General features: G+C 36.6%; 1 protein-coding gene across 9 annotated transcripts in view; it reads right to left on the bottom strand.

Moving 5' to 3' along the window:
* Nucleotides 1-4,741: 4,741 nt before the first annotated feature.
* Nucleotides 4,742-27,682, bottom strand: part of LOC101743927 (brain tumor protein) — a 486,142-nt gene continuing 463,201 nt past the window's right edge. For 7 of the 9 annotated variants that reach the window (XM_062672157.1, XM_062672154.1, XM_062672156.1 and 4 more), the window contains 2 exons: nucleotides 24,236-24,293; nucleotides 4,742-10,426 (listed from right to left, as the gene is read on the bottom strand). In XM_062672157.1, the coding sequence (XP_062528141.1) occupies nucleotides 7,870-10,407 (2,538 nt within the window). In that variant the 5' untranslated portion in view covers nucleotides 10,408-10,426; nucleotides 24,236-24,293 and the 3' untranslated portion in view covers nucleotides 4,742-7,869. The remainder of the gene's footprint in view (nucleotides 10,427-24,235; nucleotides 24,294-27,682) is intronic. The other 2 variants (XM_021347500.3, XM_021347498.3) reach the window with 1 other exon arrangement.

Genomic DNA, 27,682 nt, shown 5'->3' with positions numbered 1-27,682 from the left:
TAACTGTCACAAATTACCGAATTATTAATTATTATTATTTTTTTCAAACAATTTCTCATGATTCGTACCTCTATCGATATGGTTCATTTAAACCCTCATGATTATCCGGTCGAATTCGGATATCATTTCATGCGTTCAACAATAAGCCCCGATTGCGTTCTCTCGACCAACAACATACGTTTAATTCTAAACAACACCTTAACATTATTAATATTATCGTTGATATTATTGTTTTAAATTTATAAAAATACACACTTTACTTTCAACATTCGGACCGTTAGTTCCATCACTTGTATGCACCCCGGCACCCCTTAATCCTATGTAACGCTACAAACATTTAGAACACTACAGTATTTACATTTTAAATACACTTCCTGAGATGAGGTGGGAAAACATTAGAGAAAGTTGAAGCTTACATATCCGTCAATATTAAAGTTTCAGTGTATTGACTTACAGGATGAAGAAAGAAAAAGAAATAAATACATTAGTAGATTGGAATACGTTTTTGGACGTCGCGTTTGGATTTTTCTTGTCAAATTCAATGTAAAAGTTGTTAAAAGATTGTTTTTGTCTTTATCTAAACGGCGACGTCTAAAAACCACCTAGCTTGGGGTAAAAAAGGCAACGCCAGCAGCATTCAAGTCATATATATGATTCTGTGATTGATTTTATAAAATTTTGGTGATTCGTTGTAAAATAATTCTTCGTTTTCCCTAATTTAAAATCTTAAGAAGAGTTGCCGAGTACAAAAAATTATAAAAACATTGCCGTGGCTAAAGGGCTTAAGTCTAATATGTGCTAATCTTAGTAAAATGTTCCCTATAGTAATTGACTTGGAAAATAGGTATTGAATGGCGCAATAGAAATTTTGATTGATCGAAACTGTCCTTAATTTGAACGTGGATGGATAATTTTAAACTTGAATAATGCGGACGCGAACTAATCAACAGTGTCACAAAATAAGTGTCTAAAAACTCGCGTTATTTTTCGCACGCGAACATATTTGAAAACACATCTCTTTCGTTAATTGATTTAAATGAAACAAACACTTAATATTTGTTTAAGCTTATCGCAATACACGACGAAAAGCCACATTGAACTAACCAAATATTTGTGTACATTACGATTCAATGTATGCAATATTGAATTTTCCAATAACATTTAATGGTTATTTAAGTCGTATGTCCAAAGGCGGAACTGTTTCGAAAAAACAACATCTCTATCACCATGCTGCTGTGGAGGGGGCAGGTTCAAGGATTAAGGCGGTTAAGAAAGAATCTACCTCACAGAAAGTAATGCTTACGGAGTTATCACTTACGTTTTACTTATCAATTACAAGAGAATATTTATAGCCTAGTCTCATAAGAATGTGTATTTATAAGATGCATCCAAAGCAGATACACAAGGTAATTTTGACGAAGTGTTAATGGACAATGTTAAAACGTCTGAATGTGTCATAAATGCCATGTTAATCGGAACATTTTATATATAGAATTCTGATTATACAAAAATATGTAAAGAAAACTTTTATTATTTAAAACTCTTTAGTTTTTAAAAAGGATTTTTCTGCAGTGTCATTCAGTGTTATAGAGTGAAGTCTATCATTCAGTAATAAGAGAGTTCAGTTTTGTATAGTTTATTAATTCTGTTTAATTTTTTTATATTAATTTTAAAACAGATTACCTAAGTGCTTTAAATGTTGTCATCTTATTATATGACAGAAAATACAATTAAATATTTTATTGTTTATTCCTTCTGAAGTACTTCCTCCATATCATAATAATAATACATAATTAAAATTTAAATATTCGAGAGTTTATATTTCCCATGTGTTATCTTTCGGCTTTTTACCGTAACAAGAAGTTGATTGATTGTAGCATGATTGTTGTTGGCATTTGATTTTTGATTACAATTCCTTTTTTATTTCGAATTCGACGACCCAACTTTATCAATTAATAACATAATGAGTTTTCTCTTCTGAATGTGTATACGTGTTATTTTGATGTTATTTTCGTCAAACTTGTGTTGACCTTTATGAATAACATATAATATTGACATTTTGGTAACAGTATCAATTGCTATATAAGGTCTATTGCAGTGATTCTCAACCACTGTTCCGCGGCACTTTTGTGTGCCGCCAAATTTAAAAAGTGTGCCGCCAAATTTTGCGAATATATAATAATGTTAATATTATTAAATTATATCATTTTAAAAGAAAAATATTTTAAACATGAATATATATTTAAATCCACAAAAAAATATATAGTATATTTTAGTTTATTTCGTATATAAAAATTTGTTGATAAACTATTTATGCAGTGTGTTGTAGTAAGTAAATAATTTTTATCTTCTTTTTTTGTGTGTGCCGCCAAATTTTGAAATCGTTAAATATGTGCCGCAACAAAAAAAAGGTTGAGAATCACTGGTCTATTGTTATCATGTCGTGTTGTGAGCGACTTGTAAGTGTATGTGTCTATTTTTGTGTAACAATTTTCTATGATGGGTCGATAACAGTTTGCTTAATCTGTAAAACGCCCATTAGGTGAGTTTGTTACACGAACACCACTGAACCCTATACTGAATTAAGGAATCACATCAGAACCGATTCATTAGTTGAATTAATATTGTATTTCGCCACGTCGACTAAATGTCAGGACAAGATCAGGGACCAAGTTTGTGTTATTTTGATTGTTTTTTTTATTGCCCTAGTTGGCAGACGAGCGTACGGCCCACTTGATGGTTAGTGGTTACCGTCGCCCATGGACTTCAGCAAAGCCACGGGCAGAGCCAAGCCGCTGCCTACCGTAATAGAAGCATTAATAATAACAGTATTTGTTGAAATAAGAGAACTCGTATGAGATTTTGCCGATGCGGGAGCTTCCTATGTTGGACCGACCAGGTTGATCCGGATCTCCACGCCCCAATTTCCGACTATCCGATTGAGAGTGAGTTCGTCAGTGGACTTTACCAGGCAACTATAAGCTCAAAGAGGTCAGAATCAGATTCAAATATAAACAGTTTGACATTGTCCCTTAACACTATGCGGTGATAATTTTGAACAATTGAACAAGGACCACGGAGTTCCGAAATCATAGATTAGGAATGTGGCTTTCAGTTACATGTTTGTCTTGCTCGTTTGCCTCTTAGTTGTAAAAAAAACAAAAAAAATGTCAATAAAGAGATACACGGTTTATAGTGTATTCTTTGAAGTGTGCTTGAACGTATATAGGCAAAATCCTTGACTGAATAGTAACGGCATTTTTTTGTATCAATAGCTGATTATGATTGTTCCCTGGTTAACTATCAGTGTTTCTAAAGACTTTTTTTAATCCAAATTATTTTAGACACAGTTAGAAGATCACAATTCATTTATCAACAGGTCCGCGGTATTGTGGGTTTCGCGTGTTTCATAGTTAACTGTAGGCCAGGTTACGATGTTAATAGACTGCCAAGAGGCAGTCGTGAGCACTCGTGAACACTTCAATTTTAAGTTTTTTTTCTGTCGCACAAAATTAATACGCCACGCGTGTAATTGTGGCATCAACACTTATTTTAGATGTCTAAGGACTAATCGGTTTTCTCTATACAGTTACCGCCTATTCACTGAGTATTGGGACCGATAAAAAAAAAAAAAAAAGATAGTCTTAACATATGCTTTGCAATTCGATTTCTAAGGACTACTCTAAAATCAGAAGAGCGTCGCACACTTTGTACAAAACATATTACGTGATTCTTTTACTTACGTCATATAGAATACTTACTAAGTCCATGTAGTATTGTTCCCGACACCAACTGTTCACCAAAATAGATGCAGTATGTACACACACGAAAACACACTAAAAACTACACCGACGACATTTGAGTCGTCTATTATCAAAGGTGGCAATCTGTGCATTTGGACAAAAAAAATGTTATTGATATGTCAATACAGATTGACTTGAATATCAATCGTCTCCTTCAAAGAATACGGTTCAAAACCTGCATTAAATAAAGTATTAACTTAACCTGTTATTTATCTAAGATGTCGTTCAGAAGAGTTTTGTGACTGCCAATGGAATACAAAGTCTAATAATTCGTTTTTCTGATTTACCAATAATTGTCCAAAAGTCACATTGCCGGCTTTGATAATAGTCGACTCATTTGTGCTAAAAGACTTGGGAGAAGATTGACTAAGGAGAAGAGTGAGAGGAATTTGTGTTGTGTTCTCGATTTATTTGATCACCACATGACAATCAAGGTTTTGAGAACTGAAGTCAGGTAAAACTGTGTAAGGGTTATCGTTCGTAGAAATATGGGTAGTAATGGCGAATCCTTGATAAATCTAGAGCAATTTAGAAGCAACATACGTATTATAACAGTTCGTCATAATGTTGTTATATCGTTGAGGCTATTTCCACGGAAAATAACAGTAAGAAAGCACGGTAATTACATTTTTTTAAAGTACTTTTTCGAGTTATTCTGTATCATGTAAAATTGATTTACTCACAAGTGTGTTTAACAACAAAATCCGATATTTTCTTATTACCAGTTGCGTCTAACACTTTCTGTGATTATTGCTAATTACGTCTCTGTAATAATATAAAAGTTTGCTCTCCAACCGTACCCAGTCTATTAACACAAACATGCAAGATTTGATCTTAAATATTTCAATCGAAACGAATCAAGATCAAATTCCCGCCACTACTGAAGCGAAAGCGAAAAGGAAAATAATAATAATAATAATAAAAAATAAAACACACGATAAAACTGCAATGAACTGGTATTATTATAAAAAAAAAAGCAATTATACAACAAAAATAATTCAAAACAAAACGACGTACATTAATTTAAAGAACAATTGTTTTATACAAATAATTAAAAAAATATAATAATAATAATAATAATAATTATAACAACAAACATCGACAAAATATATTCAAAGACAAAAAAACATGTTTTCAATTTTAATCAGTCCACGAGATTTCTTTTTGAAATGCAAATATAAGAATGAAATAGTTTTCCATTATTTTAAAATTAATTAATTAATAATTACGATATTATGCATATAAAAACAAATAATATTGAATGTAAAAAATAAGCTTAATTTTATTCTGGTTTGCATCTACTTAACTGTCATTTTGTGAAATATAAAATTAAGAAAAATAAAATAAAAAATCAAAACTATAAAAATCAGCTTTACACATGCGGAGCTGTAGTTGTCATAATTTGCAAAATATTATCGTCGAAAAATTAATAATTTCATAAACTACAATACTATACTTAAATACAAATGTAATGTGTTTAAAGTCATTTATATTAAGTAGTAGGTTGATTATGTAAAAAAAAAAACACGAATGAAAACATAAAATCGATTTCCGTTTAAAAAAATCGAAAATCGATTTTGTGGTTATGACGAATCTAGAAGTCTTTACGTCCGTTATCACTAGTTACCTCAGTTCTAGTAATCGATTCTATAAAATACATCGAAAAAAAAAACTCATTTAATTTTCTCGACAAATAAAAAAATTAAACATGCAAAAATAATTCGGTAAAACAACTGAGGCGAACCTTTTTTACGTCCCAACTGATATCCTGTCTACCTGAATGTAGCTATCAGAGGATTAAGTGAAAAACAAAGGCGGTCTCATCTTAGTTTTATTAGGAACAGGGCAGTCTATATAAAAAAAATCATTGGTGAGTGATCACTGAATTTTGGAACACACTAAGATACGACCGACGAATGTTATTCAGCTAATCCGTTGAGTTTCTAATGAGGAAGTCCAACTATGCGATCGAAGCAACGCCGAGACACCCGCATATGACGGCACACGATAAAAAAAAAAACAAGAAATGAGATAAAGATTTGAGTCGTTCCGCGAGACATTTAGCGCCGAATTCAACAATAACGGTGCTATCGGGGAAGATGATATCACGGACCACAAGCCGTTATCGCGGATATCAGCGTCAATGACAGGTGAAATCAGGAATTCAGATCATCTCTTACGCTTAAAATCAGAATATGGTACATATTTACAAAACAATACTAAATATCACTTATTCAATCACAACATTGTATGGCACATGACGAGCAGGTATTCCAAGAGGCGTTTGGATGTCAGGCAACGGTGACGTCATCGGCGTGGCTTCAATTAGCAATTTAAAAAAATATTATACGAGGATATATCACGAAGCTGTAACGTATAACCTAAAGTAAAATTAATACAGATCAATTTATGAGAACGATCTCGAGCGCACTAATCAAGGATCGCATCAGATCTTAACTTGTCATACTGTCAGCGAAGAATACTTAAAATCATTATCGAATAAAAATAAAAACCAAAATCACTAATTAAAAAAAATAAAAATCAAAACTAAAATAATTCAGCTAACACACTCAAACACACGGTAATTAATATAAAAAAAAAGTAGCATGACATATTGAATTCAAAAATAATAATAATAATGATAATACGAAATATTAATCGTTACATGCACCGTAAATACTACTTCTAAAAATATTTAAAAAAAAATCGCTTTTCTTAGAAAAAAAATATCTTACCAGTTTAACAAATTGTATAATATTTTTATTAAGAGCAGTTGTTGCAATACTCCATTAAGTAAAACAGAGACACACATCGGTGATGTATCCGAAAAAAAAATCTCAAAACAAAAACCAATCTAATATAAAGAAACTCTAGCGAAACGACATTTTACTAAAAGTGCTCTACTAGTTACTACCGTGTCCAATTCATATTATAAAATAATAATAATAATAAACTTACTTATATTTGTATAAAAACGTATAATTAACCGAGAATCTATTAATCGGTAAAAAACAACAAAGAGGAAATTATAGTTCGTGGGATCTCAGTGACTAGGCGGTATCGCGGAGATTGTTGATGAATCTTTCATGAATCAATGCTGTTTCTATTGGGAAAAGAACATTTACTTTCAGCGGAGAATTTAGACTATGAAAGACGCCAAACTCACTCAAATAAATGCTGTCCTATAGGTTCGTGATTCTCTAAACTGCTCTACTATCTATAGCTTCGAATGGTAATTCAAAATGGTTCCCGAACGCCGCGGTCAACATTGCCATTGATAAAACCCCTAAAATCACATTCCCCTCTTTTTTTTTTTAATACTACGTCAAATAGGTAGTAACCAAGATTGTCCATTTTCAGCTCAATCAATTTAACACTTACCTATAATAATGTAACAACTTCTTACTTAAGTTTTCGTATTTTCCACCGACACAGAATAAGTGCTAATTAAAAACAGGAAGTGCCATCGTGCCGTAGAATATTCCTTAAAACTAACAACAATACATCTCGATGCTCTCTCTAATACAATAAAATCACACGCTTAACACCTAACAATTTGTTAAGTAATAATAGTTAAAATATTGGTCCAACAAATGGGCTAAATAATACAAATGCCCTGAATATCATCCCTAATACAAAGGTGTTGGGGATATGAAAAAATATTTTTCGTAAAATCAATAATGATAAGGGATTCAGAACATCGGTCGAAAATTGTTTTCCGATCTGATGGAATAATCTCTATCATTGAATAGGTACTTTAATAACAATGTCAATACTATAAACTAATCTCATTACAGTTTCATTTGGGAATAATTCATACAGAGATCTCATGTCAGAATACATGATGCTTTATCAATAATAAAATCACGATCACATCGAGACAGGCGAAAGATTACGACACTTGCACTTTTAAATCATTAAGTTCAATTGATTTCACACATAATTGTCCTTCGGTTGTTTAAAATTGACACGCGCGGTCATTGTTACAGAAGAGTCTATTGCTGGCTGGGTGAGATTGGGTTCGGCCATTCCTTCAATAAAATCTTCTGTAAACGAATCGGAAGGTTCACATGCCTATTGGGGGCACTTGTACGTAGCGGTAGATGTACAGCCGGTAGTCCTTGCTCGCAAGTACAACTGAGCCGTCGTCCATGAGCGCTACGTCGAAGCATTGAGCGTGTTTGACCTTACTTTCGAGGGCAGATACGAGTTGGCCCTCCTGCGTGAAGATCGTCAGATTGAAGTTGTTGTGGTTATCGGCGATCAAGATCTCACCAGCTGCGTTGATGCCAACGCCGATCGGATAATTGGTGACACCTTCGCCCCCGATCTGACGCAAGTAAATGCCGTCATAATTGAATACTTTGACGCAATGTGCGCGATTGTCACTGATGAAAATCTCCTGCTTATCATTAACGACGACGCCGTTGGGGAATTCCAAGTGCTTAGAGCAGCCAAACTTCTGTAGTACGTTGCCCACTTGATCGAAAATGATAACCCGCATTACTTTGCATTCGACGACAACGATACGGCCCTTGTTGTCGACGGTGACTCCGCGGGGATGTTGCAAGATGTTTGCCCCGAATTTGCGTACAAACTGCCCGTATTGGTTATAGATCTGGATCTGGTGTGTTGGCGATCGTTCTGTCACAATTATGTCTCCTGATGTGCGAACAACAGCGACGCGGTTAGGATACAGTAACTGGCCGTCACGCTTGCCGCATTCCCCGAATTGGAATTTGAAACGACCTTCTTTGTCGAAGATCTGAATGCGGTGGTTGTTTGTATCGGCAACAATGATATCGTTCTGAGCATTGACCGCGACACCGCTGGGTTCCGTGAATTGGCCTTCCATAACGCCAAACTCTCCGAATTTGCAATGGTAAATCATTTTTTGGCGCTTGATTTGAGATTTAGGCGGGAACATAGCAGTGGAAATCAATTTGTTTGTTAGGTCTAGCAGAGGATCGGTATGTGCCACAGCAGTCAGTGAGTATGGGTCAGTTGTGGTTGGTGGAAACAGGGCATCACAACCACCGTTGGACCATTTTTCGTATGGATTAATTCCGTTTAGATTCATATCTCCGATAGCAGCAGAGAAAGGCCCGAGGCTGTTGACGCTGTTGAATCGTTTTGAAATCAAATTAGATTCGAATGGCGAAGTAGACTGGCTAGTAGGCCCTAGAAGCCCATTAGTAAATGGACGATCCAGAACTCCGTTCAAACCGGTAGGTAGATGAATGCCACCGTTCAAGCTTCCAGAGCTTCCGTTCACGCTGCTGCTGCTGGATGATGAGCCTCCATTCAACAGGGATCCGTTTGTTGGACGAGCGATCGGTGGTTGTTTAGTCGGACCGACGTTTGCTTCTGAGCTTGAGCGTACGTACCCGAAAGTGTTTCGTACACCTACCTGGATGGCTTGGTAGTTGGAAACAAATTCCAGTTCGCATGCTGTCTGTACGCTTTGTTCGGGGTTAGAGCTCATCAAGGATTGCAGTTTGGTATCGAGAAGTTTCCTGAACATAAGGATCTCAGCGATGTTGGCGCATTTCGTCAGTTTCTCGACAAAGTCGCATGTCTGATAAATCTTATCTACAGTTTCCTGCGCCTTTTGTCCAACCACTGTCAGGGCAATTTGTTTGGTAGAAAATACACTTTCTAGCTCTTTTAGCAGTTCTTGTTTTCGTTCTTCCAACATGGAGCGATAGAACTGGAAAGTGTCGTTTATCTCATTCTGTGCCTTGTGATACTGAACTTGTAATTTTCCAGCGGCGTGCTCTACTGTCTTGACCACGTGCCTTATTTCAGTTGCGCGGGTCTTAGCTTCGTTTACCGCTTGCTGCATGAGCTCCAACTGTTTGGGACCGGCGTCAGAGAGATGCTCGCAGTCGTGCAGAGCCGCTGGATGCTCTATAATGGTGCATTCCTTGCACACCGGCACGGAGCACGTACGGCAGTAATACTTCAAGATGTCATTTTTGTGTCTTGGGCAGAATGCGGTTTTCTCTCCGCTTGTCGTAATAGTAGTCCCCAGTATGCCTTTGTCGTCTTTCATGTCGGTGAATGCAAGAACTCGATGGCCTTCGAAGCAATGCATGAATTGGTGTGCCATGACGCAGTTGGGGCAGAGGTAGTTTGCGCAATCAACACAACGCGCTACGGCGTCAGATTCCTTGGACTTGCAGCCGGTGCAACGAGCCAAGGGAGAGCTTGTCTGTCGCCCAGATGAGAGCAGCTCAGCGTCTTGGTCGACAGCAGCGGCGATCACTAAATTCGTAAGAAGGCTGTCAACACCACCGGGTGGCAATTGAGTGTCAACACGACAAGTAACGCACGTTACTCTGTCCGGGTGGGTCTGTTCTCTGTCCAGGCAAGCCCGGCAAAAAGTATGAAAGCAGTTAAGTACTTTGGGGTCGATGAATGTCTCACGGCAGATGGCGCAAGTGGTATCGAGTCCGTCGAAGTCGCGTAAATCACATACGGCGGAGTCGCTCGCAGGGGGTGATGAACCGCTGAGAGTGAGGGGCGATATGGAGCCACGCTCCAGCGAACCTATTGAGTTGGCACCGGGCAGCGACTCAAGGGACGGGGTGCGTGAGGCCATCTTCAGGAAACCGGCATCCCTGAAACAATATGAAGCAACACTTAATTTTTTCCAATTCTATATTAGATATATACAAATCGTAGTATAAAAAGTGAGATATCTATCGAACAATGTCAGTTAATCTATGAAATACAAATCGAACAAGTGTAATGTGAGCTCGCAATTTTAGGCGTTTCTATTGGAGAGAAAATGCACTTAGCCATTACTGTGGCGTCCTAACCTTAGATATAAGCAAGGGGGTGCCATAAAAGTGATAAATAGAGAAGCTTTAGTCAATATTTTCGGGAAATTTACGATGTGTACGTTACTTTCCGGAAAGAACTGAACGGTATTTTCAAACGTCAATAATGGGCGAAATGCAGGTTCAAAAGGAGAATGTTGTGAGGGCAATGCAGTTTTCGGGATGAGGGGTTGCTATAGCGACGCTTAGGGCGCCCCGCAAGGGAGCTCGAGAGGGGAATTTATTTTAACGCCCCCGTTTTTACCTAAGGGGTGCACATTTCCGAGGTGAACGGCCTCTCGCGGCTAATACTGCCGTTTCAACGCTACATTCACAAATTGCAATTTTGGCAGTTTTCGTTCGTAGAACGTTGGCAATTTATCATTTTGATCTATTATCGTGGTACGTGTTTCGGAATAAGTAAATATTGGAAATACCAACAGCGCAAGAGGTCTCCATTACGTCTCTCCGTTATTAGAATAGACGATAAATTTTAATTTAGTATAACAATGTCTTTGTTGTGAAATCGCCTATATTGTCCGAAGTTCATTTAATTTAGTTATATTTTGCGAAAATGAATTCTACGAAATTTATTGTATGAAATACGCCGAATTACTAACGAGAGTAAATTGAAAATTCCTTTCAATCTTGAAAGATATTGGTAACTACGAGTCTGTTCACACATACATCTAACATAAATAAACGTAAAAGAATTCGGTCATAATATCAGTAAGGTACAGAAGATTTTAGACAAATGCTTTTTCATGTACTATATAGCGTTAGTCTAAATCGATTCTGTGTGTTTCGTGTAGTACATTAATTTTGAATATATTTAATTGCGTGGATTAGATCACGAATCTATACTAATATTATAAAGCTGAAAAGTTTGTTTGTTTGAACGCGCTAATCTCAGGAACTACTGGTCCGATTTGAAAAATTCTTTCAGTGTTAGATAGCCCATTTATCGAGGAAGGCTATAGGCTATATAACATCACGCTAAGACCAATACAAGCGGAGCACCATAATAAATAATGTTTCAAAATCGGGGTATTTTGAGAGCTTCCGCTGCGTGCGTTGCAGGAACGATTAAAGTTTCGCTAAAATAATGTATGACAGAATTGTTGCCCTTTAAAAAGTCTTAAATAAAGTCCGTGACAGCATATGTCTATATGTTAAGGTTAGCTCACTATAAGGTTAATGCTAGCCAAATTTGTTCTAAAATAAAGCATTATTTGTGAACTATTTATTCCACGCGGACGAAGTCGCGGGCAAAAGCTAGTAAACAAATATTACTGAATGTTTTCCCGAGCGGATAGCAAAGACGAGTGGCAAGCGAATTGAGAATTTGCAATGGATCACGTTCTGTGTGAATCGGCCGGACATTCACGTGATGGACGCTAGCCGACGCAACATTACATCGCAGACCAGGAGGTGGACTGCTTTTAGCCTACTCAATCTCTGTTTACTGGTTACACATCTTTTTTGGTTCGGATTTTTACTGGTGGTAGGACCTCTTATGAGTCCGCGCGGGTAGGTACCACCACCCTGTCTATTTCTGCGGTGAAGCAGTAATGCGTTTCGGCTTGAAGGGTGGGGCAGCCGTTGTAACTATACTGAGACCTTAGAATTTATATCTCAAGGTGGGTGGCGCATTTACGTTGTAGATGTCTATGAGCTCCAGTAATCACTTAGCACCAGGGGGGCTGTGAGCTCGTCCACCCATGAAATCAATAAATAAAAAAAAAACCATCGAAGGGTGAAAGGCGTCATTTCGCTTAATACGCGACATATATCTTTGTAATTAAAGGTGCGTTTTATTTGATATCAGCATCAACAGTTCGATGTTTTTAATTGAACTTCAATTAAGTTCACTCCATTCTAAAAGCTGAAGAAGCTTTTTTGTTATGATATTTTATTCAAATTTTAAGCTTTAAATGGCTCTCCTGTAAAGTCGCCTTTCACCCCTCGATATTGTACGCCGCCAGGATGCCAATTTAAACTACTTAAAGCTTCGCCTTCACATAATATAACAAACAATTCTCACAAGGCAACTGTGAACGAACTCCACGTACTTAATGAATCATACAAATTATTTGCAGCTTTTTTTTTTAGAATGCCTAACAATAAAATGAATTCATATTTTAATCGACTTTAGTTTTATATGAGCGATCTCTGCTTTTTTATTTATTATTTTGTCCTTGTAGGCAGACGAGCATACGGCCCACCTGATGGTGAGTGGTTACCAGCGCCCATGGACTTCAGCAATGCCAGGGGCAGAGCCAAGCCGCTGCTATGATTAAAGCTACATAATTTCCTGCCGTGTATGTAAATACATCCTGAGTTTAAGTTATCATTGAATTTTTGTTATACAGCTCTGTTTTTTTTATGTTGTTACGGGTTTAATTTACATGCCTAGCTCCTAGACCGAGTCGTCAGACAATGCCAGCTCGATTGCATTGCCATAATTTATTGCATACAGAATGACCACTCGGGACATCTCAATGAAGATACCCATCGGTATTTACACAGACAGACGACAAATAGCTCCAATCCGCGTTTCTATTGTAGAATAGAGTTGGATCTATGTTGAAATGATTCTACGATCGAAACTTGACTTTAGGATAATCACATCATGCACTGCATTCTCTATGGCTGGGCTATGCATTTTTTTAATTGTTCTTGGTTTCACCATCTGTTAAGCAGATTCATTGTGACATGATAATTATGCGTATTGAATGAAGGTAGTGTCATGCAAATCTACCAGGTACTATTTTTAATACGCTTTTATTAGCTTCAGACGTATGTATGTATGTTTGTAATGGAACCTTTGAGCATGATTTTGATTGGCCCCCTTCAAAACGTCGGATTAACTCGAAATTTGGTGTACTTATTAAGGACCGATGACAATTCAATATTTAAAAAAGAATGAAAAAACTTGAAAAAAATTGAAATTCAACTAAAAAATGAAAAATAAATAACAGTTTAATAGCACTATAATAACAAAATACGCTTTGATAGAAAACCCAACTAAAAAACAAAAAAATTACAATAAAATCATTTTTTCTTACACTATTTTTAATTCAAATTTATTAAAATTTATTTTATATTTTTTAGTTAGATTTTCTATAAAAGCGTATTTGTTAGTTTCTTTAAACTATTATTTATTTTTAGTGATAGAATAGTGGTGTTATTTAAAAAAAAAACAGTTAACGTAAAAAACGGTGGTAAGGCGTAAAGTGTAGCCGCATTGGCCTTACTGACGACCGTGAGCAGCGGTGAGTCATTATCGGTGGCCCGCGTGCCTGTCTACAAAGGCATTTAACAAGCCTATACACACGCAATATATTTTAATATCTATATCGATGTATGTAAGTTTAAAATAGGATGGCTTTGTTCCAGGGTACCCCTTAGGGGGATGTCTTCATTTTGAGATTTATAGATTCTAGAAATGCTGATAAACGAAATTTATCGAAATTCTAATTAATAATAATAATAAAATTAATCTGTAACAGAGTAGTACAGTACTAACCATATAATCAAAGCGGTCAAATTTTAATGTGTTTAAAGAAAACTCGAGAGGTTGACAGCCAGTGGAAGTTCGTCCGCCATATTATTATTAATACGGGAAGCAAAAACTTTGTATCCCTTTTTAAGAAAATTGCGCGGACGGAGGAGTATGAAATTTTCCACACTTATAGAGATTATAGAGAAGAAGTGCACAATGCTAAATTTTTTTTAAAATAATGCATAAAAGATACATTAAATCAATAAAGAAAACATTACACACACTACCATGTATTTGACACACACACACACTATGCATACTATTTGTTTATTCTCAAACTTTTCTTTGCAGGCTGTCAGTTATAATCTGTCAAATTGAGAATAGACTAAATACTGTTTTCTCTTTATTAATATTTGTCTAAAGTGTAGTCTTGACGAAATCTGTGATTATAGAAGTATAATAAATAGTCCTTGACAATAGAATCATAATAGTGTACAAACTTAAAATTTCCATTAGTTATAGTCGAATTTCGACTACCAGGGGATCACTAGTATTATTAAAAATGATAATTCAATAACGAGCATTTGAAGCTTTAGAAGCGTAAGTTATTTGGTTAACGGTATAAATCTCTCCTAATACCACATTATTATAAGATATTTATTATACAAGGGTATTTCCAGCGAAATTACATCTTAGTTCCGAAGACCAAGAGCCTGTTCTGGGAGGCCATTAATTGCGATCGGGTCGAACAGGCTTAGGGAGCTCCGGAAGGCTTTCTCAACTATCGTAAATCACTGCGACGTTCACACGAAAACAACGCTACGTGCTTAGAAAATAAAATGTAGAATTGTGTGTGGATATCCGATCGGAGGGATGGGTCTCCCGCGCTGGCCGGCGTTACCTAGGTGAGGTGGATACTATTATTTTACGGTAACATGTACTAATTTTGGATTGTTGCTAGGGATACTGTTGGTATTGTTACGTGCCTTTGTGACTTTGTGAATACGACACTTACCTATTTTTATGAGAAAAATCACACACTAGTGGTAGGACCTCTTGTGAGCCCGCACGGGTAGGTACCACCGCCCTGCTTATTTCAGCCGTGAAGCAGTAATGCGTTTCGGTTTGAAGGGTGGGGCAGCCGTTGTGACTATACTGAGACCTTAGAATTCATATCTCAAGGTAGATGGTGGCGGTTGCGTTATATATGTCTATGGGCTCTAGTAATCACTTAACACCAGGTGGACTGTGAGCTCGTACACTCATCGAAGCAATAAAATAAAAATAAAAACTGTGTTTGGTAGCCCTACAAATGTGTAATTTAAATTAATTATATATAAAATTACATTTATTGTACATATAAAATACAATAATAATGTTATTTTATTAGTAAAGGTTTAGGGCTATGAAAATCTAACTTCCTACGTCCAAAACCAACAAAATCAGAAATATTTGAATTCCAAGTATACTTAAAACTTTGTTGGTCTTGTCTCGATGGTAGTCTCTAAATTAGAAAAAAGAAATGGCATCACTCGATTGAGCATTAAAAATATGTGAAACAAGTGAAATGTTCCGTTTTGTGACTCGTTGTGTCAAAAATAGATCTATTAAAACTACACTAGCGCCATCTTTTACACACCGATGGTACTATAAAAAAACGTAACTTGCAATGCTAAGTTTCATCGCATCGAATCAACGTTAAGATACCGCATCAAAAAAAAACAAACAAACAAATACCTATTTATTTTATACTAGCTGACCCGGCAGACTTCGTAGTGCCTCAATCGATAAATAAAAGACCTAAAGTTTTGTATAAAATAAACTTAACACAAACAAAAGGAATCCGTCCGACGGGGGACACATCAAAGGAAAAACAAAATCGTTATTTTTATTTAATTCCGAGCATTTTCATATTTATCTAAATTTTAAACCTTCTCTGAACTTCCACAAATAATTCAAGACCAAAATAAGCCAAATCGGTCCAGCCGTTCTCGAGTTTTAGCGAGACTAACGAACAGCAATTCATTTTTATATATATATAGATAGATAGATAGATAGATATTATCTTTGCATTCTACAGATTAAAAAATACTTTTTAAACATCGCGAAAGCGTCGTTCGATTTTCGAAATAGATCGAAAAACACTTTGGGATGCCAGCGTACATTATTCAAAACTTCTCAACACTTGTAAAACTTAAAATTCATGAGACCCCGGCGAGCGAACGGCGAGCAAATTTTTTAGGGTTGGCAACTAAGCCCTTTTTTATACGGTCACGTTCTTTTATAACGTCCATGTACATAGGGGCTGCCATTCTGTAGTTCCAAATAATACATACACGTTTTTATCATCTCCAGATTTTACGATCGACGGTTAAATACGTTTTATGTTATTTAAGCCTTCGTCAAACAGAACGCGTACTTAACGCCGCGTACTTAACGTCGCGCTCTTCTAATTGACTAGATGAGTCTAACGCTCCTTGACGCAACGCATTCGCCAAATCATAGTGCCTTTCGATAGCAGTGTAAAAATTTAAAAGTATTAAGAAATCGAGTGATTCAGATGTGGCATTGTATAAACATGGGTATTTTCGAACTATTTATATCATTTTTTCGGGCATTATTTAGTATTTTAACACACATTCACGCGGACGCTAAAATAAAATTTGTAAAAAATTACTACGCCTGACGTCAAAGCGTCCTAACGCCGCGACAGAGCGCTGCGTACTTATAGCGCTGGGGCTCTGTTTGACGGTATGTTACCATAGTAGTACAACACATCTCGGCGTCATAGCGCGGCGTGAGTTTAGCGCGCTAATTACGCGTTCTGTTTGACGAAGGCTTTTGAGTTAAAAAAATTTTAATTAAAGTACATATCTCCACAATCATAATAATACTATTAGCCCGATTATTCGTCACCGTTGGAAACTTGAAATCTTAGCCTCATTGTCTAACGTTAATTTATTAGCTTCCATGTTAAGTGGTTACTGGGGTCCATAGACATCATAACGCGAAAATATAAAACCACCCACCTGTCGCCGAAGACGTGTTTAATATTCCCCTAAGAAGAACCGAGAAATTTTATTGGTTTTTCATTGATTTATTTTCCTCAATTCCGAGAAGAAGATTAAGGCACCATTCCAAAAATAAATACCAAAGCAATAAAAGAACTTTGAACTTTGCTGTTTTCTTTTGCAGGTATTTTTTACTGGTTGTAGGACCTCTTGTGAGTCCACCCTGCCTATTTCTGCCGTGAAGCAGTAATGCGTTTCGGTTTGAAGGGTGGGGCAGCCGTTGTAACTACTTGAGACCTTACAACTTATATCTCAAGGTGGGTGGGCGCATTTACGACGTAGATGTATATGGGCTTCAGTAACCACTTAACACCAGGTGGGCTGTGAGCTCGTCCATCCATTTAAGCAATAAAAAAAACACAATCATTACTTTGACAGAGGATTGATGGTAAGAATCGGGACGGAGTAGCTTTTTTTTAAATTTCGTTGTAATTTTACGTTGTAAATTTATATGGGCTCCAATAACCACTTTTTTATTGCCTTTGCAGGCAGACGAGCATACGGCCCACCTGATGGTAAGTGGTCACCGTCGCTCATGGACATCAGCAATGCCAAGCCACTGCCTACCATAAAGTACTCTCCCCAAGCCTCGTTTGAAGAAGGACATGTCATAGCGCTCGGAAAACACCGTGGAGGGGAGTTCATTCCAAAGCTGGATGGTACGTGGCAAAAAAGATCTTAATACCAGGTGGCCTGTGAGCTCATCCACCCATCTAAGCAATAAAAAATATATTATAATAATGTCTAGTAACATTGCCTTAGGATCCATACAAGCATCTTAGCTAAAATTTCGACTGAGTTCAAATTTAAGCATGCAATGAAATGCAAACAGTTTAGCAGCAATGTAATATAAAATACGATAAAAAATACGATAAGTTTTAGGAACATTTAGACCATTTAGCTCTATAATGTTATTATGTTGTACTAATTTTACTAATGTACTACGTTATACGCGACTTCTACTATATCGACAATTAAATTCACGCGAGACATATTGAAATTAATGTTGGCTCGATACTGGTCAGAGAGTTTAGATATGAGCAACCACCGGAAATTGAATATTCAAAACAGTCTGTATAAATATTCTTGTTTCAGGCGTCGTTCAATCTTCCACGTACATTATGCGCTGAAAGTTTACAACGAAGCAGAATGACGGTAGAGAAAAATTAAACAAGTTACGTGGCGCGACTGAATTACTTAACGTTTAATGAAAACTCAGTAGAGTGGACTAAGGACGCAATTTTCACCGGCCACCCCCCCGTCTAAAGTGGCCAAAAATATTCAAGTCGCCTTCCTACAGGTCTGTACTCGGGTACTGCAATTTTTGACCCCCCATTTTATTTTTTCCGATTGTCACAGTCAAGTGGTCAAAAAAAAAGTAATTTATTATATATATTTAGTGAGGTTAAAATCTCAATTGCATTTTATGACAGTTTTCTTTCCCTTCAGACCGGACCGGATGATTTGTTCGCGGCTAAAATAAGTAAGATGGCGGTGCCTACCCGTGAATAAGACCTACAATAGGCGCTTTAAGCTATCTAAATAGTCGAATCAATTTACAGAGTTAAATATATTAAATTTGAAAACATTTTGTCATTTGTAAAAGAATAAAAATGTGAAGTAATTGTTACAAAGCTGTTTTTCAATGGCGTATTTTATTTTAAAAATCGCGAACTGACAATAGAATACACGAAAATCGGATATGTTTTTTTTTCTTTTTCTTCTCTTCTATTTACAATTAGCCAAGCCGACTCTTTTTGCTTCCGATCTTTGATATGATTTAGATCTCATTACTATAAAATTTCAGAAGGCCAATCCGCAGATTTCCGTTTCAGAGTCTATAGATAACATACTTACATAGACAGATCGACTGTTATACCTATTTATTGTTATTTTAGGACTAAATTTCGTCACGTAGGTCCAGGCAGTCATATGCAGTCATAGTGCTATCATACGAATTCTAATAAATACAATAACAACAGCTCAACTGTTCACATGGGTATTTCGTTTTCAAAAGATTTTAGAAAATCTTCTTAGTAACTAAGAGACAATAATTACGCTACTTGGGCCACGATACTTTTTTACAGATCCTCAAATTTCGACCTTTAGACCCCCCAAATCGTAACGTTCATTTTATTTCACCTGAACCGGGATCACCTGAATCCGGCCAAGAACTTTAATCTTTAATATTGAATGACAAGACATAAAACTTGTTCAATAAAGCCGGAGATATGCAAATCTCGAGTCCTTTATAAATAAATTATATATGAGAGTTCGAAGAATAGGCGGGGAATACAAGCAGAGACGTGACGAGAGGGAGTGACGTAATGAAGTCATCTTCTTCAGATGTTTGCATCTCCGAGCAGTGGCATAGAAAAATAAAGTCGGTCAAAGGTATTTTAGTATTAACTAGTGACCCGCCCTCGCTTCGCCTCGGAAACTGTAATTTATTATTGATTTCTCCATTATTTAATGGATGTTATTATACATATAACCTTCCTCTTCAATCACTCTGTCTATTAAAAAAAACCGCATCAAAATCCGTTGCGTAGTTTTAAAGATTTAAGCATACATAGGGACAGAGAAAGCGACTTTGTTTTATACTATGTAGTGAAGTATTTTCTCGTAGTATATAATAGTTTTCGCTACACAAATAATTTTACTGTTTAATTTCGTTTTTATAAACAATTTTCGTGATCACCTTAAAAGCAATTTTGATTACGTCAAAGCCACGTTTTTTTTAGCTAGTAATAGATTCATAGAAATTTGCTACTACAATAAGTAATATGTGAGTGAAGGGAGAACTGAATATTTTTTCGTCCGTAACACGTGCGAGTTAGGCATTTTTTAAACAGACTCAACAGGTTTTTCCGTAATGGAGTTTAATAAATATACTGAAGTAACATAATATGTCATGTCACTATTTGTCATCTAAAAGTTAATTGACGCTAAGTAAGCTTTATTGGCCTTTTTTATTCAAGTCGATTTACATTCGGAGATAGAGTTCTGGAATAGACTATTAAAAGCCTATTTGTTAGCTGTCCATATATCAATGGCCACAGAACGGTTCATTGTTTTTTTTTTCTTATTCATAAACTTGTTAGGAAGTATCATACATATCTGGTGGTGGAGATTCCATATTTCAGAAATTTTGAACGAAGATTGTCATTCATCAAGTCTTTTATTACCGAGGGTACTAAAGAAACCCACAGACACAAGCCACTGAGTTTCTCGTCGAATCTTCTCAGTGGGTCGCAATTCTGATTCGGCGGTAGATTCAGCGAAGCACAGCTCTTGTCAAGGCCAGCGTTAGCAACTCCATCCAGGTTGAGCCCCGTGAACTCATCTACCGGTCCGTGAGCAGCTGCAATAGCTCGTTAGGCTATCAGGGATTAGATAGGAAAAAAGTGTACATGCCCTCCATAAGGGACATTAAACAAAACAGCGTGTTATTTTTTCGTGCCGCATCGAAATGTTGTATGAGGCTGATTTATGAAATGAACTAGTCAGACATTAAGTATATGTAAGGATTTTCGCGGCGTAAGTGCTGTGTGTTGTAACTCAACAGGGTAAAATACGCGGGACTACAGAGAGCACGAAGAAACCAGGAAACAAACCTTCGCTTGTATACGAAACAGATACAGGGTGTTTTTTTTTAGATTAACACATGTAGCGTTAGCTAAAAATTCTTGACATTGAGAAATCTTGCTGTATCCATAATCTATGTTTTATTAAATTTTATGCATGACACGCGATTAAACTTTTTTTTGTTATTAAAATATAACTTCCTTACTTGTAATACCAGATGACCGCAGTACTCACAATTTACTTTATAGATATGGAATATAAATTGATAATTACTTTTGTGAAGGGTTATCTATTGAATCTGTTTAAGTTAGTTCTATGGTGCCTTGCCTTTTATGCTTCGTGCACGTTTTTAGAAGGGACATAAAAGAATTGTATTTTTTATGGTAAATAAATTGACATATTTAAAAAAAAGTTTGTTATTCATAACGTGAGCAGTCACTTAAGAAGGGGGAATTTGTATTTTTTTTTATTTATTTTTTAATTGCTTAGATGGGTGGACGAGCTCACAGCCTGTGGCCCACCTGGTGTTAAGTGGTGTGTAATACAGATCTTTGAGCCTAGTAAAAATTCCAGCTCTCTAAGGATTTATTAGAAATCAGCACAATTTTGTAAATTTCTTTCTATCCGTTGTAAAATTTTGAGAGAAATAAAATAAATAATATTTTCATTATTATATTATTTGTTTGTTCGTAATCTCTACACGCGTCTTTATGCAATTGAATTTCCACTCCTAGCTAATCTAAGGACATTAAAGGAGGATTAAATTATAGGATATTCTCATATTGAGTTTTAACAGACCTCAACAAAAACGGTAACGGTAAGACTATTTAATACTTTTAAATTTGCTCCAGAAAACAGTTTGCAGTTTTAAAAAAAACAATATTTAATCTTAAATTTACAATATCGCGCACGCTCTATGCGCGAAGGGTTAATGCCTGCGGTGATACATGACACGGCGTCCGGTTATCCGGCAAATAAACGGGATTATGTCAGAAACGGTCACGCTGCACGATTCCCTCTTGTATCATATACTCATGCAGAAACGGATTATATACTGTCGCATTATGTAGCGAAGCAACTAGGGTGTAGGCAGGCGTACATGCTTAGTGCTGATAAATTACTCTCATTTATATCATAATACGAGGGTTGCGTAGTCGGGGAGGGTCGGATCTAACGCACTTATTGTTTCACATTATATTTTTATTATTACGAAATGTTGGCTTTGTGAAAATAATAAACTAGCGGATATAATTGACGATTAGAACATGTTGGCTCTTTGTGGCATAATGTTTACCTCGTGTTTTTGTAGGGTTTGCGGGATTTTATGGATATAGGCAGTGTAAGGGGTACAGCCAAACCGCTCAGAATTATGTTTATAATTAGTTTTTTTTCTCCATTCAACGATTTTAGCTTCATACTAATATTTACTGGTGATAATGGACAACACAGCGTGCATGGCGTTAAGTTGTGAAAGGGTCCACTCTTTTTTTTATTGCTTAGATGTTTGGACGAGCTCACAGCCCACCTGGTGATAAGTGGTTACTGGAGCCCATAGACATTTACAACGTAAATGCGCCACCCACCTTGAGATATAAGTTCTAAGTTCTCAGTATAGTTACAACGGCTGCCCTACCCTTCAAACCGAAACGCATTACTGCTTCACGGCAGAAATAGGCAGGGCGGTGATACCTACCCGTGGGGACTCACAAGAGGTCCTACCACCAGTAATACCACCAGTACTCGCCGTCAATTATTAAAAAGTCGAACGCGGCTGTTGATACTGATACAAGGTTGGTAATCTCGAATTCAGTTATCAGATGATGTTAAACAACGACCATACTTGAATGTGTGGCAATCTTTCTCAACTTTTTATTATTTATTTTTTATTGCTTAGATTACACTTATTATATACATGATTTTATTATTGTAAAGTTTTAATTGACAAACGTTATTGGACTTAGCAAGTTTTTCGTGTTCCTTATTCCAATAACCGACACAATTGAATCAAATTATTTCATTCAATCAAAATATAGAGATGGCTCTAACCGTTTCTCATGACGATCGTACGATTACATAGTTTCATTATGTTTAATTAATTAATCGCAGACGTTAATGAACGATTCTAAAGATAACGTGACTGGGTTTTGGTATGTCGGAGTCATTATGATTCGCTAGGGATGTACTAACGACGAATTATAACGTTAATGAGAAATAAGCGACGTCGCGCGAATCTGATTTCTTGAACGTTAACTACATTAGTACGATGGTAATTACACTCTATTTGATTTGTAGTTGAACGCCATAGAGATTATGAGGTTTTTTGTAGACAAGAGTAATTGTCTGATTGGCTAAAGGTTTCCTAATCTAAATAAAATAAATTTGAAGTCGTCGTGGCCTAACAGATAAGACGTCCGGTGCATTCGTGTTGAGCGATGCACCGGTGTTCGAATCTTAGGCGGGTACCAATTTTTCTAATGAAATACGTACTCAACAAATGTTCACGATTGACTTCCACGGTGAAGGAATAATAACATCGTGTAATAAAAATGAAACCCGCAAAATTATAATTTGCGTAATTACTGGTGGCAGGACCTCTTGTGAGTCCGCGCGGGTAGGTACCACTGCCCTGTCTATTTCTGCCGTGAAGCAGGACTGCATTTCGGTTTGAAGGGTGGGGCAGCCGTTGTAACAATACTGAGACCTTAGAACCTATATCTCAAGGTGGGTGGCGCATTTACGTTGTAGATGTCTATGGGCTCCAGTAACCACTTAACACCCAGTGGGCTGTGAGCTCGTCCACCCAATCTAAGCAATAAAAAAAAAATAGCTGAGCGTCATAGAGATTACGAGGTTTTTGTAGACAAGAATAATTGTCTGATCGAGGGCTAATGGTTTTCTAATCTAGATACTACTGTATTACAGAAACAAGTCGGGTAAACAATCGTTAGGAAGGTCAGGGACGTAAGTTATGTTTTTTTTGGGGGAAAAGATCTTTCGCCGAGCTAGTGGAGTTGCTTGGTAGACCGACGTGTTGGATGTTGTTCGGAACTTGTATATATTTAGGTTTATCTTGATAATATCGTAACCGCTATTTAGGCATACGTCAAATTACTAACGTTCTATGGATAGCTACAGATACCATTTTGTTTTGTGTCGTGTGTTCTCTGGTTTTTGAGGAGTAGGGATTTCTACTAATTACATTATTTGAAATTAAAAAAAAATCAAGATACGTTCTAAGGAAGTGAATTAAAACGGTTGCTAATCTTCGAGTGAGGATCAACAAATTAAGAAGGACATCGCGGGCCATGACGTCATTCCCATTTTAAAAGCGACATGAGTATGTCCCATTCTGCTGTAAAATGGCTAAGGCACCTAACTAACTAGAACGCATCATTGCTTTCCCACAATGCCCAACGAAATATCTATTTTGTTTTATTCAGTTACCTTAATTTTCGCCATATAGAGTTCAATGTCCTTTTCCACGGTGATACCGGATACTTACCTGTAAATAAAATATTAATAATTTAATAAAAGTAATTAAATAAATAGGCAATCCGAAAATATTTACAACTCTTTCTAAAGGTTTTAAGACATGAAATAAATTCAATAAATTTTTTTTATTTTTATTTTTATTATAATGTATATGAGGTAAGTTCGAACACTTAACACCAGGCGGTGCGTGAGCAGGTCTATCGTCCTGGCTAAAAAAAATCACAGAGCGGTACATTTATTGTTAATAACCGATCTGTTTATAGCTAACGTAGTGTAAACAAAAAAAAATATTAACATTTTAAAATCATCAGCTTGAAAGCTCCAACATAAAAGCTGTATTACCTAAAAAGCTCATCAAAGGTGAACCGTAAACCGCTTTATGTTTTAAATCGTTAAAATATTGTAAGTGCCAACTTTACTGTGCCGAAAGAAGACTTGTTTTTTTATTTATATATCTATATCAATTGAAATTAATTACTTCGCAGATAAATTTATGTTATGAATTTGGGTAATAGTTGGTGGAACTTGCATCTGCTAATTACCTAGGTAAGGAAGACTTAGGTGTTACTCATAGACGTACTTCCTAAGGACTGTTTAAGATTTTACATTTTCTTTATGTTTGTTTTTATTGCTTGTTACAACGGCTGTCCCGCCCTTCAAGCCGAAACGCATTATTGCTTCACGGCAGAAATAGGCGGGGCGGTGGTACCTACCCGTGCGGACTTACAAGAGGTCCTAACCACCAGTGAAAAACGCTCTAAAATCTATAAATTGAATCCGTAGTAAGGAGTCCACTGAAGGCCGACCAGACGATCACTGAATGACGCTTAATGAAGCTTAAATCGAAAATTAAACTTTAAGCGCGATCACAACAAAAGCTCGATTACGAGCCGTCAGATTTTATAACAATATTCCGTACGTAAAGCCTACAACGTAATTAGTCTATTTTGCATTAATTTATTTCGCACTCTGCCGGAATTTCAAGTGCTTAATAAACTTTTTGTATTAACTGGAGCCGGCAAACGCTGCCTTTACAATACAGCGAAATGCGAACGATGATAATTTCTAAGAATTACGTTGTTACCATTTGATTGTTTTGTTTAGATTCGATGTTTAAAATAATTCCTCAATTACTGCCCTAAATGTATGTTCATCATCATCATCATCAGCCTTTATCTGCCCACTGCTGGACATAGGCCTTCCCCAATGCCTTCCACATAATGCGGTCCTCCGCCTTCCGCAACGACTTATGTTCGCTTTATTATAATAACGATCAAATTGATACTTAAATAAATAATAATAAAACAATTACTGTCATCATATGGGAAACAGACACTTATATACGTATCGGTTTTAAATATTTATATGTCTAATTTAAAACACCAAGACAAGAGCTTAGAAAAAAAAATCGTAACACCTTTTTTTGGCCGCGGTTGAATTCGACCTTCGGGAAGAGCCAAATGGGCCAATTTCGGCTTCGTAGGGCGTTTTTTTCCCTACCGATGCTGATAGCCTTGCGAGGCTATTTCAGCTTCACCCTAACATGTAGGTGAGCTCACGGTGCTCAAATCAGAAGTGTTGCTAATACTGGCCCTAGCAAGAGCAGTGCTTCGCAGAATCTACCGCCGGAAACGCGACCCACTGAGAAGATCCGGCGAGTAACTCAGTGGGCTGGGTCTATGGGTTAATTCACTCGTGAGCCCTTCGTCGCAAGTAAGTTCTAAGGTCCCAAGTATAGTTACAGCGGCTGCCCTACCCTTCAAACCGAAACGCATTACTGCTTCACGGCAGAAATAGGCGGGGCGGTAGTACCTACCCGCGCGGACTCACAAGAGGTCCTACCACCAGTACAAGAGGTCCTACCACCAGTACAAGAGGTCCTACCACCAGTTAATGTTAACGTTAATAATTTTCGTATTGAATTTAATTATTATTGGTTGGTGCGAGATTTAGTCAGTCGAAAAGTTAAAAGCCTACGGTTCGCTGTGCGTTGAAGCGAACTTTATGCAAAAACCCGCAGTCGGGCACGTCGCCGCGGTATTTCAAAACGAATAGTTGGCTGCATTATGACGCGCCTGATTAACATATTAATCAAAACGAATAGTGCGGTTGTTGGGTTTATTATTTATTTTTTAATCTTAGCCGAAAATCGCCGGAGAATTAAGGATGTAATGAATTTTGTGAAGTGGCACTTTTAATAATCGAAATACATTAATAATGCTTAGAAAGGTTATAGGTAGAAAGAAACAAAGTTTATACCACAGTGTGCTTAGTGCGAGTTTTACGGTACCTTACCACTTATATATAAGGTATATATAAGTAATATAGTGCTACCAACAGTTAATTTAACTTTCCCTGACTATAAGTGCTTTGTCAACTAAAGAAAGGTTTTTAATTAGTATAGTAATATATTTTGTGTATTTTTTTATAGTAATATAATAATATGATAATTATTAATAAAATATTCATAACGCCGAAAAATGACGCAGTTGACATTATTTTTAAAACTCAGCGTCTGCCCTTACACTATTTGTAAAGACTGATTATGGGGAGATTCTTAAAATTGGCAACACTGCTTTCAGTCATAAAATAATACAATAAAATCAAATAAATAACTAATTAAATACATAAAGTTAACCCCACATACGATTTCGATCAAATGAACTAAGAAAAGCTAAAAAAATATTTTATTATTTATGAGTATAGTGTTGTGGCTATACTGTTTTATTATAACGCGGTGCTGATTTTGGGCATTGTCCTTTGAGTTAACTTTTACGCGTTCGAGAAGCTAAAAAGCTCGCACTGAGCACAACGCTTCTTCAATTTCCAGCGAAACAGTACACATAGATGGCGTGAACTCTAACATAACTTATACATATGCCGACACGCGTTTATCTATAATTTATTTCGCCAGCTGTCCGAAAAGGTGTTGCAAGCATTAAAACTGTCAATTACGTCAGCTGACGATTGTATAGATAGAAGGAACGATTACCAAAAATCCGTTGCCGACGCAAAATCGTTAGTAGAGAACGAAAAAAAAAAAAAATCGGCAAATGAATGATGCTTCGGCTCACTTAAGTCGCCAGCTGTTTCCGTTGCACAGCTGATCGACCGGATATTGGCCGTTAGTGAGCACCTCTCCATCTCTTTCTCGCTCCCGTAATACGTTGCATCTGTCCCTTACGGTGTTTTTAATTTTTCACTCCCCGCCCGTTAATGAAACGTCGGGCGTTTTCGTTTTCGTTAGGACTCTTTTTCTGCCAAACAATTTAACGATACGAATTCTCTCGGTAATAATTCCTGTGAAGCAAAAGTTGATGCTCTATAACGTTCCGATAAAGGGCGATAATGTTTTATATTCAAAACTCATGTTTCGGAATGGCTTTTTAATTACAAAAC

Source organism: Bombyx mori, chromosome 14 (genome assembly GCF_030269925.1).
Source record: "Bombyx mori chromosome 14, ASM3026992v2".
NCBI lineage: Eukaryota > Metazoa > Arthropoda > Insecta > Lepidoptera > Bombycidae > Bombyx > Bombyx mori.
Note: the sequence above shows the minus strand (reverse complement) of the source record. Positions and strands in the feature narration are given on the sequence as shown.